Source organism: Giraffa tippelskirchi, chromosome 6, assembly GCF_054371585.1.
Source record: "Giraffa tippelskirchi isolate mGirTip1 chromosome 6, T2T-mGirTip1v1.2.pri, whole genome shotgun sequence".
Lineage (NCBI taxonomy): Eukaryota > Metazoa > Chordata > Mammalia > Artiodactyla > Giraffidae > Giraffa > Giraffa tippelskirchi.
This window is the reverse complement of record NC_137280.1, coordinates 86,993,142-87,006,685: the sequence shown is the minus strand read 5'-3', so window position 1 is coordinate 87,006,685 and position 13,544 is coordinate 86,993,142. Positions and strand designations below refer to the sequence as shown.

Genomic DNA, 13,544 nt, shown 5'->3' with positions numbered 1-13,544 from the left:
TGAGTAGGTGATGCTATCCAACTATCTCATCCTCTGTCGTCCCCTTGCCTTCCTTCAATCTTTCCCAGCACCAGGGTCTTTTCTAATGAGTCAGCTCTTCTCATCAGGTGGCCAAAGTGTTGGAGGAAACTGATGGAATGAAAGAAAATATTTCAAACCCTATATCTAAATATGCTCTAAATATATAACTCAATAGCAAAAGACAAATAATCCAGTTGGAAAATGAGCAAAGGACTTGATAGAAATTTATTCTTTAAAAAAGACATACAAACAGCCAACAAGTACATGAAAAGATGCTCAACATGGCTAACCATTAGGGAAGTCAACATCTAAATCACAAAGAAATATCATCTTACATCATTTAGAGTCGCTACTATGGAAAAGATGAGATAAATAATGTTGCTGAAGATGTGTGGAAAAGTGAACCCCTGTGCACTATTAATGAGGATGTAAATTGGTACAGCCACTATGTGAGATAGTATGAAGTTCCTGAAAAAATTAAAAGTAGAACTACCATATAATCCTGGATCTTTGGAATTAACTGAAGTAGAGGAATAGGGCACTAGCTGAGGATGGATATACAATGAAGTGAAGACGCTTCTTTTTAAGATGGGGCTTATTTGGAAAAATCCAGAGCAAAGAATGCTTGAAAATATTTTCTTGAAAAGAAATTTATGAGATATACCTCTCATGGTATCATCTCAGAATGGATATTCACATGAAAGAAAATTGTAGGTGAAAAGAGATGTGTTAACAAGTTTTACTTTGCAATTCACCTATGAAGCTGAATGTGTCTGCGGGTTTCTCAGACATATACTATCTGTATCATAATTATCTGTGGGAGTCCTTTACTTTTGTATGGTGAGGTCTCAGTGTTTTTATTCCCTTTTTGTTTGCACTTATTCAAACAAATGGGAGATTTTTTTTTCACCAGCTAGCTGTTTTCCATTTGTTCATTTATATATATATAAATTTACTAGGGAGAAAGTAAAAATTTATACATTGCGTGTGGTTAATTCTATCTAGTCATTAATAAAGTGTCCTCCTTTTTTTAACAGAAAGAATAGAGCTGTCCCTTTATTGTTATTCACTTGAGAATCTGTACTTCAAACAACAGACAAAGTGGAGGTTCTTCTGCATACTTTGTTCTAATATATCACCCTTTATGCACATGTACAACTAGATTTCAAATCTCGCTTATTCTTCTTTCTTTCTTTTGTACTTTTATGAATAGACCTGTTTCTGAAACTTATGTCACTTTTATTCATCAGCTGCAAAGCATTCTCTTTTACACTTGATTGAAGATTAGCTTACAAAGCATCTTTAAATCCATATATCTTTATATAAGATAAAATTATAACTTTTATTTACTGCTTCCTATCCTCTTTTAGAAGCCTTTTGTTACATTCATTTATTCCCAAGGCTTTGGCAACATAATCGTGAATTAATTACTTATATCAAGGTCATTTAATGACAAACATTTTATATTTATATAAAATTAGTTTAATATTTTTCTATCTATTTTGTTTCCTACAGTTATTTTAGAGCCACTGGAGATCAAACCAGTGAACCCTAAAGGAAATCAACCCTGAATATTCACTGGAAGGAGTGGTGCTGAAGCTCCAATACTTTGGCTACCTGACGCAAAGAACTGACTCATTGAAAAAGATCCTGATTTTGGGAAAGATTGAGGGCAAGAGGAGAAGGGAATGACAGAGGATGAGATGGTTGGGTGGCATCATCAACTCAATGGACATGAGTTTGAGCAAGCTCCGGGAGATAGTGAAGGGCAGGGAAGCCTGGCGTGCTGCAGTCCACGGGGTTGCAGAGTCAGACATGACTGAGTAGCTGAAAAACAATTCAGACATTGCCAAAATCCCCAGAGGACAAATCATCTCTGGTTGATGACCAGTGCCCCAGAGTTTGAGAGAAGCATCCTGATGGAATTTTCAATCAAGACTGCACTCCTTACTTGGTTTATACTGGACAGAATATTAAATCCCTCTAAGATCCATTTCTACATTGGAGAATAGAGTTTATAAAAGTATTACTTCATAGACTGAAATTTCATAAAAAAATAAATCAAAGAATATCTTTGTTATGCTATGCTAGGTTAAGGTACGTAAAATCTAAATGTACCTCCTCCTGTAATTACTAAGTATTTTATAATAAAGAACTAATGATATCTGTGAACTTGTGGTATAAGTTTGAAGTTCTTAATCATTTTTTAAAATATTATCATGAAGCCAATGAATTTGGTGCCCAAGTTTTTGTTTTGTTTTGTTTTTTAATTAAAGACACAATGTCACTCTCTTTTCTAAGGAGGAGAATAATAATTGTCTTGAGGTACTGACTTGACCCCACAAGTCAATGCTTTGAAGATCCAAAGTGTTAGTTAAGACAAATTCCTCAATATTAGACTTTTGAGAAAATTTGAATTCAGTATTCTGATGAAGTGCTAGAAGGTTTACAGCTCTTGAAGACAGGAGCGTTAATGTAGGAGGAGTAATAAGACCTGAATTACTTGGCTTATCCACATAGTCTCCTAGGATCAGGAAATCAGCTGGAAAATTTCCTTTCTGCCAGAGCAGTGTCCCAGAGGGAAATCACGTTCTTAGAGTTTAGAGTAACAAAAAGGCAACATTCTTAATGAGCAGATAAAGGGAGCAGCAGTCCCTGGGCATGTGTGATCTTAGTCTGCACAGAACACAGTTGTTTATAGACTCTTAAATCTTCCTTGGAGACCAGGGCTTGCCCCCTTCCTGCTGCTTTGTCTGGATATAGAGCTTCAGTCTCCGTCATCAACCATCCAGGGAGGAACTTGGACTTCCACCCAGTGATCTTCTTCTCAGAGTTCCCATCAAGGTGAGTCTGAGATTTCAGCAGATACTGCAGGAAAAGGTCAAAGAGAATAGCAGCCTAGAAAGTGACCTTAGGTCACCCAAGGGCCAATCCAGCCTAATTCTGAGCCCAAAGATCACTGTGGCTATTTGCTAGCTTGCTTAATAAATTAATGTATTTATTTATGATGCCAAAGGAGAAGGGAACTTGATCTCAGCAAAGCAATTGTCATTTTTGATACTTAAATGATAGTAGAATATAAGCCCAAGGATCTTTTTAATAAAGGGGAGTATAACAGTAAAGTATTGATCTGGCAAGATACACAGTGAAATGATGGCATTTCTTTTATTTTTAAAATGGAGCATAATTGACTTTGTTTCCACATTGATGACCAGAGAATGTTTGCAAATACTAGTTTGCATTCTCACCAACAGGGAAGAGGGTTCCCTTTTCTCCACACCCTCTCCAGTATTTATTGCTTGCAGACTTTTGGAAAACAGCCATTCTGACTGGTGTGAAATGGTACCTCATTGTGGTTTTGATTTGCATTTCTCTAATAATGAGTGATGTTGAGCATCTTTTCATGTGTTTGTTAGCCATCTGTATGTCTTCTTTGGAGAAATGTCTGTTTAGTTCTTTGGCCCACTTTTTGATTGGGTTGTTTATTTTTCTGGAATTGAGCTGCAGGAGTTGCTTGCATATTTTTGAGATTAATTCTTTGAAAGATTATATATTTGATCACCATTTTGACTTGCCTATGTTATTTTATCCCCATATACCATATGCCTATTATTCTACCATTGTCAACTTTTCAAATGATTTTTTTTAATTACTGTCTCTCAGCTGACTTTAGAGGATGATTTGGCTATTAAAATGTTTTACATTGTATTTAGTTAAATGTATCTTGTCTACTTCTGAGTTTCTTTCCTTAGTTAAGATAGTTGGCCCTCTTGCTATATTTAAATGGATAACCAACAAGAGCCTACTGTATAGCCCAGGGAACTCTGCTCAATGTTATGTGGCAGTCTCGACGGGAGTGGCATTTGGGAGAGAATGCATACATGTATACATATGGCTGAGTTCCTTTGCTGTCCACCTGAAACTATCACAACATTTTAATAGGCTATATGATAATATAAAATACAAAGTTCAAAAGGAAAAAAAAATTAGATGGTTGGCCTTCCTGTAGATTTTATGTGTGTTTTTCTAAATGTTCACCTGAAGGTATTGCTTACTCTTACAGTGAATATATAATCCCTCTGATTCACTGCAGTAGGACCGAGGCTGGGAATCAACTTAATTTTCTTCCAATTAGATATCTATTCTGTCAGATTTCATTCAACAGTCCAACCTTTTCAAACCTATTGAAATATGACCTCGACACACTAAATATACTTACATACTGAGACCTAATTTATTGATTCATTCAACAAATAATAATTAAGCACCTGCTAAGTGCCAAATTTTCTAAGAACATTATATATCATATTCTTTTATGTCTATGTGTTTTTCAACTTAATTATCAGTCCATGTTGAAGTCATCAAATTATTTTATATCTCATTTCAGTTAGCTTTTGATGCATCTTTCAATTATGTTAAATATAGTTCTTTTGAAACTATTGTGTATAAGCTGGTTCATCCTCCGTGTCATTCTTTTTACTTTATATAACTTCACATTTATTTAAATTTGTGGGTGCATATATTTTTGCATGGCTTCCCCAGTTGCTCAGTGGTAAAGAATCTGTCTGCAGTTCAGGAGACATGAGAGACACGGGTTCAATCCCTGGGTCGGGAGATCCCCTGGAGAAGGAAATGGCAACCCATTCCAGTAATCTTGCCAGAAAAATTCCATGGACAGAAGAGCCCAGCGGGCTCCAGTCCATAGGGTCACAAAGAGTCAGACTGAGCAACTGAACACAGCACATATATTTGCATACGTCTGAAAATAGGAAAGTGAACAAAACAGGTGAAATCCTGCTTGCTTGGATCTTGCATTACAATGAGAAGTCAGAGTACAATGGAATAAATGTATCTGTCACAGTGCTCAGGCTCAAACCATATAAAGTTATTCAGTTATTGAAAGGATGGAATTGTCATGGTATGCATAGAATTTTACAGGCTGTTGTCTGGGACCTCTTTGCAGGTCTTTGCAGGTTGGATTAAGACTGATATTAAAGTATGCCCATTGGACTTAACAGAATGGTATCAAAACCCACAGTAGAAGAAAAACAAAGGAAAGATGCCACATAAGAAAACTGAGAAAGGGGCTTCCCTAATCTTCTGTTCAATCACATAAAAACCAACTGGTCAAATACAGGACAGTCACAGGAAAAACAAGTCTCCTTCTGTTTGATATTAACAGTCAAGGCATATTTTATTTTGTATATTTCCTTTTGTGAATTATTGTTTTATTTTCTCTGATCAGTTTTCACTAGGGGCATTCAATCTTTTGTTTGTTTTGTTTTTATTTTTTATTTTTTAATTAATTTGTTTAGGGGCATTCAATCTTTAAAGTGTTTCACATCATAAATTTATTACCACTTTTATCTTTTAAGCAATTTTATTATTATTATTTTTGCTTGTCATCAAATGAGGTTAATAATGCTGCCAAAAACCAAAGAGGCTTTATCTGCCTCAAAGTCTCTCAGGGACCACCTGAGTTTATTAGATATTTTCTTTCTTGAGTCCATTTCAGTCCTCTCTCTCTATGTTTATGGACAGATTGTTTATGTTTATTTAAATACAAAGAATAAAAATGGACATGCCAATATGGAGCCCAAGTCTATTTGTCCATGAGAGACTTAAGATAGGAATTTCTGGGTACCATTTCTAAATTCTTTAGAGAAAGGATATTTGATCCGGACAGCTAGAGCTGTATCTACTCGGAGCCTAAACAATGAAACAGTGTGAGAGGGAGTGAAAGAACATGGAAATAACATTGATTAGGAGGCCTTGGAATGTTGTGTGAGTGTGTGTCTGTGTATGTGTGCATGCCTTGTGAACTGAGAGCAGTCCTCAGAGTAGGGGTACCTGGAATGATATATTGCAAAGTAACTCATAATACAGGGACCGCAACTCAATTCAATAAAGTGCTAAGGAAAGGATCATTTTCAGTTCACCAGATGCCTTTACAATAAGATTAATAAAGTGCAAGATTTACATAGTGTGGACAATGGGCTCCCTGTATCTTAAAGCCCGAGCAGCAGCAGCAGGTTTCCTCTCCCGTCAACATCCTCTAACATCATCTCTCAACACTCAATGGCTTATTCATTCCCCACCACACACTGGCTCATTCTGGGCCTTGAGTTTCTGAAGTACACTTCTTCCCCAGGGCCTTTGCACTGGCTGCTCCTTCTGCCAGGCACATACTTCTTCAGGTAACCTTGTCTCTTTCTTTCTCTCTCTCTCTTGTTCTTCTTTAAGGTGTCTGTGCTACCTTATTCGCATGTCTTGGTTGAACTCCCAATAAAAATAACACATTCTATCCACTTTTTCCTTTATACATGCTTTCCTTTTCTTCATTGCATCTGTGCTATTAGACATGTTACATTGTTATTATTTTTTGTTTGATTATATTTTCTCACTGCCATAAGTCTTTAGATTGTAAAGACTTATTTTTAAACATCTCTGTGCTCTGGCTATGCCTGGAACATGGTCTGTAGTCAATATATATTCCTCAAATGCATGAAAGATATTCTCAAAAACAGTAGTATACATTATGCTTGAATATCAGGGTGACAGTGAGAAAGGAATTTCTATAAAAATGGAATAAGGATGCCCTTAATGGGGACCAGGCAAACCACAAAATATGGAAATTAATGTATTAGCTCTACAATATAGACATAGCATTAATTCTAGGTTATTAAGTCTTGCTTATGTGAAAATTAATCTTTTTAAATTTTTCTGGTAGTCACCTCCAGCACATGGAACCACGGAATGATACACGAATTTCAGAATTTTTTCTTCTGGGATTCTCAGATGAACCAGCACTGCAGTCTCTCATATTTGGGCTTTTCCTCTCCATGTACTTGTTCTCTGTATTTGGGAACCTGCTCATCATCCTGGCCATCAGCTCAGACCCCCACCTCCACACCCCCATGTACTTCTTCCTCTCCAATCTGTCCTTTGTAGACATTTGTTTCACCTCCACCACCGTCCCAAAGATGCTGTGGAACATCCAGAGCAAGAGCAAAGTTATAACTTATGAAGGCTGCATCACACAGATGTATTTTTTTGTACTCTTTGCTGTGTTGGATGACTTACTCCTGACTGTGATGGCCTATGACCGCTTTGTGGCCATCTGTCACCCCCTGCACTACATGGTCATCATGAACTCCCGGCTCTGTGCACTGCTGGTGCTGGTGTCCTGGATCATGAGTGTCCTGAATTCTTTGCTACAAAGTTTAATAGTTTTGGATCTGACCTTCTGTGAAGACTTAGAAATCCCCCAATTTTTCTGTGAACTCAATCAGGTCATCCAACTTGCATGTTCTGACACCTTTCTTAACAACATGATGATATATTTTACATCACTGCTTCTGGCCATTGGTCCCCTGGCTGGAATCCTTTACTCTTACTCTAAGATAATTTCCTCCATATGTAGAATAGCATCAGCTCAGGAGAAGTATAAAGCATTTTCTACCTGTGCATCTCACCTCTTGGTTGTTTCCCTATTCTATTGTACGAGCCTAGGAGTATACCTTAGCTCTGCTGTTACCCACAGCTCCCACTCAAGTGCAACGGCCTCAGTGATGTACACTGTGGTCACACCCATGCTGAACCCTTTCATCTACAGTCTGCGGAATAAAGACATAAAGAGAGCTCTGAAAGCATTTATGGGACAGCAGCTCTAACCAGGATGACTTTCCTGAGTCTCAAGAAGTGCCCTTGATTGCAGGACAAAGAGAAACTGAGCCAGGAACTGCTTTTCCTTGATCACATTGTGGAAGTAGACTTTGTTCCTTCTATTGATTTCCATGAGTGTCCATTTCTTTGTCTCCACCTCTTTATACAATTTAAGTAACTCAGTTTGTAATTCACTTCCTCTGTCTGATAAAGTTTTCCCATTTATCCTTTGTCCTATGCCACAAAACTTTTCCCAAGTTTTGATCTGAAGTATTTGGATATTTTCATTTCTTTCATAGAACAACAAGGATTTCTTAAGAATAATTTCTTCTCAAATAATATATACTACCCCAAGTAATTTTCATCTTCTTTTCCTGAAAGGATAGTCGTGTTACATAAAAGAAAAAAGTAAATTGTTTACTTACAATTAAGGGTTAATTTATCTCCTTCATAAAAGAAGGACATGAACAATGTCTCAGGGTTCATTCTCTCTGTTCCTGCATAGATAGTGTGTAGTTTTCCAAGGTATGTCAGCTCCAAGAGTCTCATCATCTTGTGCAAATTCCAGATAGAAAGGGAAAAGGCTGCTACAGAGCATTTCAATATTCCCACCCAATAACTTGACATATTATCCATGACTGTCCATGATTGAAAAGGATGTGGAAAGTATGGTATCTTTGCTGGGCATCTGACCACTTCCAGATATAATCAGGCTCTGTCAGAGGGAAGACGGGAATGGAAAATTTGCATAACCAATCTATAATGAGCAATCACAAGATTGACAGGATCCAGAACATTAAAACAAGCAATTGCTTGATAGAAGCAGGAAGATCTTGTCCAAAAGGACATTGATCTTCCTAACTCTTGTAAAACAGTCACATTGTGTGATGAAGAGAGACAATTCCTTCAAGGAACTGAAAAACATTTTAAGGTTTTTGAAGTGTTTCTTAACATAGGCTAGAGACACGACACATGATAATCCACACACTGTGGTAAAACTGAGGCAGTGATGTTGTATTATGGCTTGGGTATTGAGGTATTTGGGGGAAAAATTCAGCAGCCAACCTTGGCCAGAGTGAAAGGGCAAATCCCATCTGAGTGACAAGAGCTTTCAGAATCCTGAATAAACACCTAATGCATTGCCTTAGATAAAGAACAATTTCCTTTATTAACATTAATTTAGTGGCTCCAATTAACACATATGCATCTGATTCAGGGCTTTCCTGGTGGCTCAGACAGTAAAGAATCCCCCTGCAGTGTGGGAGACCAGGGTTTAATCTCTGGGTTGGGAAGATACCCTGGAGAAGGACATGGCAACTCACTCCAGTATTCTTGCCTGAAGAATCCCCATGGACAGAGGAGGCTGGTGGGCTACAGTCGATGGGGTCACAAAGAGTCAGACACAACTGAGCAACTAAGCACAGTACATCTGATTCAATCCTAAAATATGATGCTGTCAAATTGCTGCACTCAATACGCCAGGAAATTTGGAAAACTCAACAGTGTCCACAAGATTGGAAAAGGTCAGTTTGCATTCCAATCCCAAAGAAGGGCAATGCCAAAGAATGTTCAAACTACCGCACAATTAAACTCATTTCACATGTTAGTAAGGTAACGCTCAAAATCCTTCAAGCTAGGCTTCAACAGTACCTGAACCAAGAACTTCCAGATGTACAAGCTGGATTTAGAAAAGACAGAGGAACCAGAGATGAAATTGTCAACATCTGTTGGATCATAGAAAAATCAAGGGAATTCCAGAAAAACATCTACTTCTCCTTCACTGACTACGCTAAAGCCTTTGACTGTGTTGATCACAAAGCATGATGTAGAGGATGTATCTACCAAAAACAAACTTCAACTTGTTTATCTGGAAATGTCTTAATTTCTCCTTCTTTAAAAAATAATTTGAGTTGAAATTCACATAACATAAAATTAACCATTTTAAGACAAACAGTTCAGTGTCATTTAGAGCATTCAGAGTATTGCACAACTACCACCTCAATCTAGTTCTAAAACATTTTCATCATTTCAACACAAAATCATTTATACATTATAAGAACAGTTGCTCCCCATTACTTCCTTTTCTAGTCCCTGAAAAAGTGTTCCATGTATGGCTCTATGTATCTATATATTATATGCAGTTCATATACAAGGAATCATACAATACACAGTCTTTGTGTTGAATATCCTTCACTTTCATAATATTTTGCCTTTTCATGCAAGTTGTAGCATGGCTTAATTTGTTAATAGATAATATCCTTCATTTTTGAACGATAGTTTTGCTAGATACAGTTTTACTGGTTAAGAGCTTTCCCCCCAGAACTTTAAATATGGCATCCCATTACCTTCTAAGTCTCATACTTCCCATTAAAAATCAACTGTTAATCTTACTAATACACTTCTTCTGTGAGAAGTCACTTCTCTTTTGCTGCTTTCAAGGTCCTCTCTTTTGTCAATTTGATTACAATATGTCTCAGGATAGATCTCTTTAAGTTTATCCTGCTTGGAGGTTTTTGAGCTTCCTGAACACATAGATTCACATCTTTCATCAACTTTGGGAACTTTTCAGTCATTATTTTTGTTTAATATTTGTTCTGCCACTTTCCCTCAATTACTCTTCTGGGACTCCCTTTATACATAAATTGTTGCATCCTCCTGGTTTCTTTTAGTTCTTTGTACATGGCTCTGTTTAGCTCTCAGAGTATATTTAAGACAGTTTATATTAAGTCTTTTTGTGACAAGCCCAGAGTCTCAAATTCAGATTCTACTATTTGATTTGTTCTTGTGAAAGAGTCATGCTTTCTCATTTCTCTGCATTCATCATATTTATTCTCCTTATTGTTGAAAATTAAATATTGTGAATGTTAAATTGTCACAATTTCAGAAATCAGGTATGTACCTCCTCCTTGAGATATATTGTTGTTATATTGCAGACTGTATTTGTTTGTTTGCTTAAGGACTTTTATAAACTAAATTTTATAGACTATATTTTTTGCCATATGTGATCACTAAAGTCTCTGTTCTGTTATCTTAATGATCAGCTAGTAATAGATTTCCTAAACTCTGGATCCAAATAAACTTTCTCAAACTTTATTGTTTGACTCTGTGTGTGCGTGTGCGTGCATGCACGTGCCCATGCCTGTGTACACTTGGACTTCTTTTAATATTCTGCTGAACATTTAATAATTATTTGTCTTTGTCTTCACATGCTGCTTGCCCAGAGCCTTGACTATCAGTCAGAGGTGAGAAATTAGGGCTTTTTTTTCTGATCAGGCTTTCAGCCTAGTCTTCTAAATTCTAAATAATATGTGAATACTTTCCTAGTCATACTTCCAAAGCATCTCCCTCTCCAGTCTTTCCTCCCAGAAATTTCAGTGTGCCTACTGTTTGCCCCATTTCGTATCTTCTGTCCCAGACACCAGGAGGTAGTTCATCTGTCTTTAAATATGCTCAACAATCACATTCCAAATAGCTGCTTTCCCACCTTGAGAGAAATTCCAAGTTAGGCAAAGTAACTTGGAATCTCTTTGTTTGAAGTAAATTTTATGAATCCTTTGAGGAGTCAAAAGACAGTCAAAACAGAAAACCACATCTTTTTGCTCTCCATCACTAAGAATCCACACAGGGACTGTGGTGCCATCTGCAACACTGCCACTGACCCAAGAAGCAGATGTTGGGAAAACAATAAGCTAAATTATCAAAAAGCTTTCTAATCTGATTCCAGTTGCCTTATTCTTAAGTGTTCACTTCTTTGCTCTGAACCATCAGTAGTTTTTCATATTCATGAAGTTGGTACTGACCATTTTCCCCAGTATTTTATGTGTTTTTGTGGAGTGTTAAAACATTAGAGTTTCCTGTAAAAGAAAAGTTTGGAAAGATGGGAGGATAGAGAGAACAGGAATTGAAATCAAAGTATGAAGAGTTTCAAGGAAGAAATGTTGAAATGTCAAACATCAGAAGATAATTAAATGGATGATCATCAGATGAGGCTGCTAGTAGATTATTAGTGATATTAACAGGTACAAGTTAGTTGATATTAAAAGTGGAAGCCAGATTATGGGAGAAAATAGATGAAAAAATGTTTCAAGTATAGGAAGTACCCAGTGGTTATAAAACTTGGGAATTCAGATCCACCATGAGCAGAATAGAAAACAGCACTTCCCTCATGAATGGAGAAAAGGAAGTAAAATCTGACATGCAAGATCATACCTAAGCACCCTAAGTGATGGCCTGTTCCTATTTTCTGAAAATGCTTTGAAACTGTTGATTATGACTTTAAAAACAGTATCTTATGAATTAATAAAGACGGTTTTATCCTCTGGATTGGAATATCAAGGAAGGTCTAATGGACTTTTTTGACCTTGTAAAGCTATGGATATCTGCAGAGTCCTGCCTATATAGCCAGACATCCCCCTCTTACCTTACCATATTTCTCTCATTGCATGCCTGGAAACTTCTGTAGATTGCACCTTGAATAGTGTGAATAGAAGTCCTCAGAAATGGTTTTGTTGGGAGTTGGGTATGTGCCAGTTCTGTGTTGACAACTCCAAGTCCAGGTGCTTGGGACTCATGTGGTCATGAACCATTTGCCAGCATGTCTTTGATAGTCAAAGAGATTTCAACTGAAATGTTGAGGAAATACTCATGGGAAAGGACAGTAGAGATAAGACCTATGGAGAAAAGAGAATCATGACTAAGGTGCATGGGGAGGACTACATATATCTCAAAGCCAAGATGCTCCCATGGGTACAAACTTAGCAGAAAAGAAGCTCCTTTCTGTTTTAGCTTCCTCACTCATGGGAACCAAATTTCTCCTGGAATAGAGTGACATGGAACAATTAACTTAATGAGCAGTTGTGAGAATTCAACCTCTGAAGCCCCAGAAACTGTAAATATGCCCCTTTCTCCTCTCACTACAGCTCCACAGTCCCAGGAAGGAGGAAATTCAGCGATGCCCTTTCAGAGAATGGATGCCTGATGTCACTTCCCTGCACTTCCTTGGAGCTGAGTTGACCATCCATCACCCAGTAAAGAAAGGACCGAGGGAACTAGAGATCCACTGAGGGTGTTAGACTGTGTGCCATGGGAAACAGGTACGGAGACAGGCAGAAGTCTCAGAGTATTAACATGAGTGGCACAAATGAGGATCACACAATGGGAAGAGTCCATTTGCTAAAACATTCTACACAATTCACGTCCTGAGTCTCTTTCAATCTCTCTCAGCCTCCTCCTCTCTTCTGAAACACAATTCTGAGAATATCTCACCGTTCTAATGGGAACTGATGCCTTGGCTGCCAAAATGTCTCCAGACGTTCTTATCCAGCTTTCTCAGGCATTTTTAAGGAGCCGTTACAGGTTCCTATATTCTCCTCTATCAAAGATGCACCTCTATTTTTTCATCTATCAAATTTCATGCATTCATTCATTCAAAAAAGAAACATTCTCTGGGATTCCACATAGTTAACATTCGCAAATCTGTTTATACATCTTCTCACATTAAGTTAGTTAATGATTCTGGATCTCAATTTTAAATTTTGTAAAATGGAGATCATGGTACTATCTACTTCATAACATTAAGATGATTAAGTTAAAGGAGAAAATGAAGTTTTTAAATTTGTATTTGTTTATTTTTGTCTGTGTTAGGTCCACTGCTGCAAGGGCTTTTTTCCAGTTACAGCATGTGTGGGATATTGTCTAGTCATGGTGCACGGACTTCTCATTGCTGTGACTTCTCTTGTTGTGGAGCACAGGCTTTAGGGCACTCAGGCTTCAGTAACTGTGGCTCCAGGGCTCTAGAGCACAGGTTCAGTAGTTGTGGCACAGGGGCTTAATTGCTCCTCAGCATGTGGGATCTTCCC

General features: G+C 37.5%; 1 protein-coding gene across 1 annotated transcript; it reads left to right on the top strand.

Annotated features, from left to right (window-relative positions):
- Positions 1–6,731: 6,731 nt before the first annotated feature.
- Positions 6,732–8,378, top strand: LOC145510312 (olfactory receptor 7A17-like). The gene is made up of 2 exons (XM_081501115.1): positions 6,732–7,674; positions 8,332–8,378. The coding sequence occupies exons 1-2, from the start codon at positions 6,765–6,767 to the stop codon at positions 8,376–8,378; spliced, it is 957 nt and encodes a 318-aa protein (XP_081357241.1). The 5' UTR covers positions 6,732–6,764.
- Positions 8,379–13,544: the final 5,166 nt, after the last annotated feature.

Bases quoted from the DNA above. Each gene is read 5' to 3' on its own strand.
- LOC145510312 (XM_081501115.1), top strand. From the start codon at position 6,765: ATGGAACCACGGAATGATACACGAATTTCAGAATTTTTTCTTCTGGGA. The intron at 7,675-8,331 runs TTATGGGACAGC...CATGACTGTCCA, and splicing joins AAAGAGAGCTCTGAAAGCAT to TGATTGAAAAGGATGTGGAA.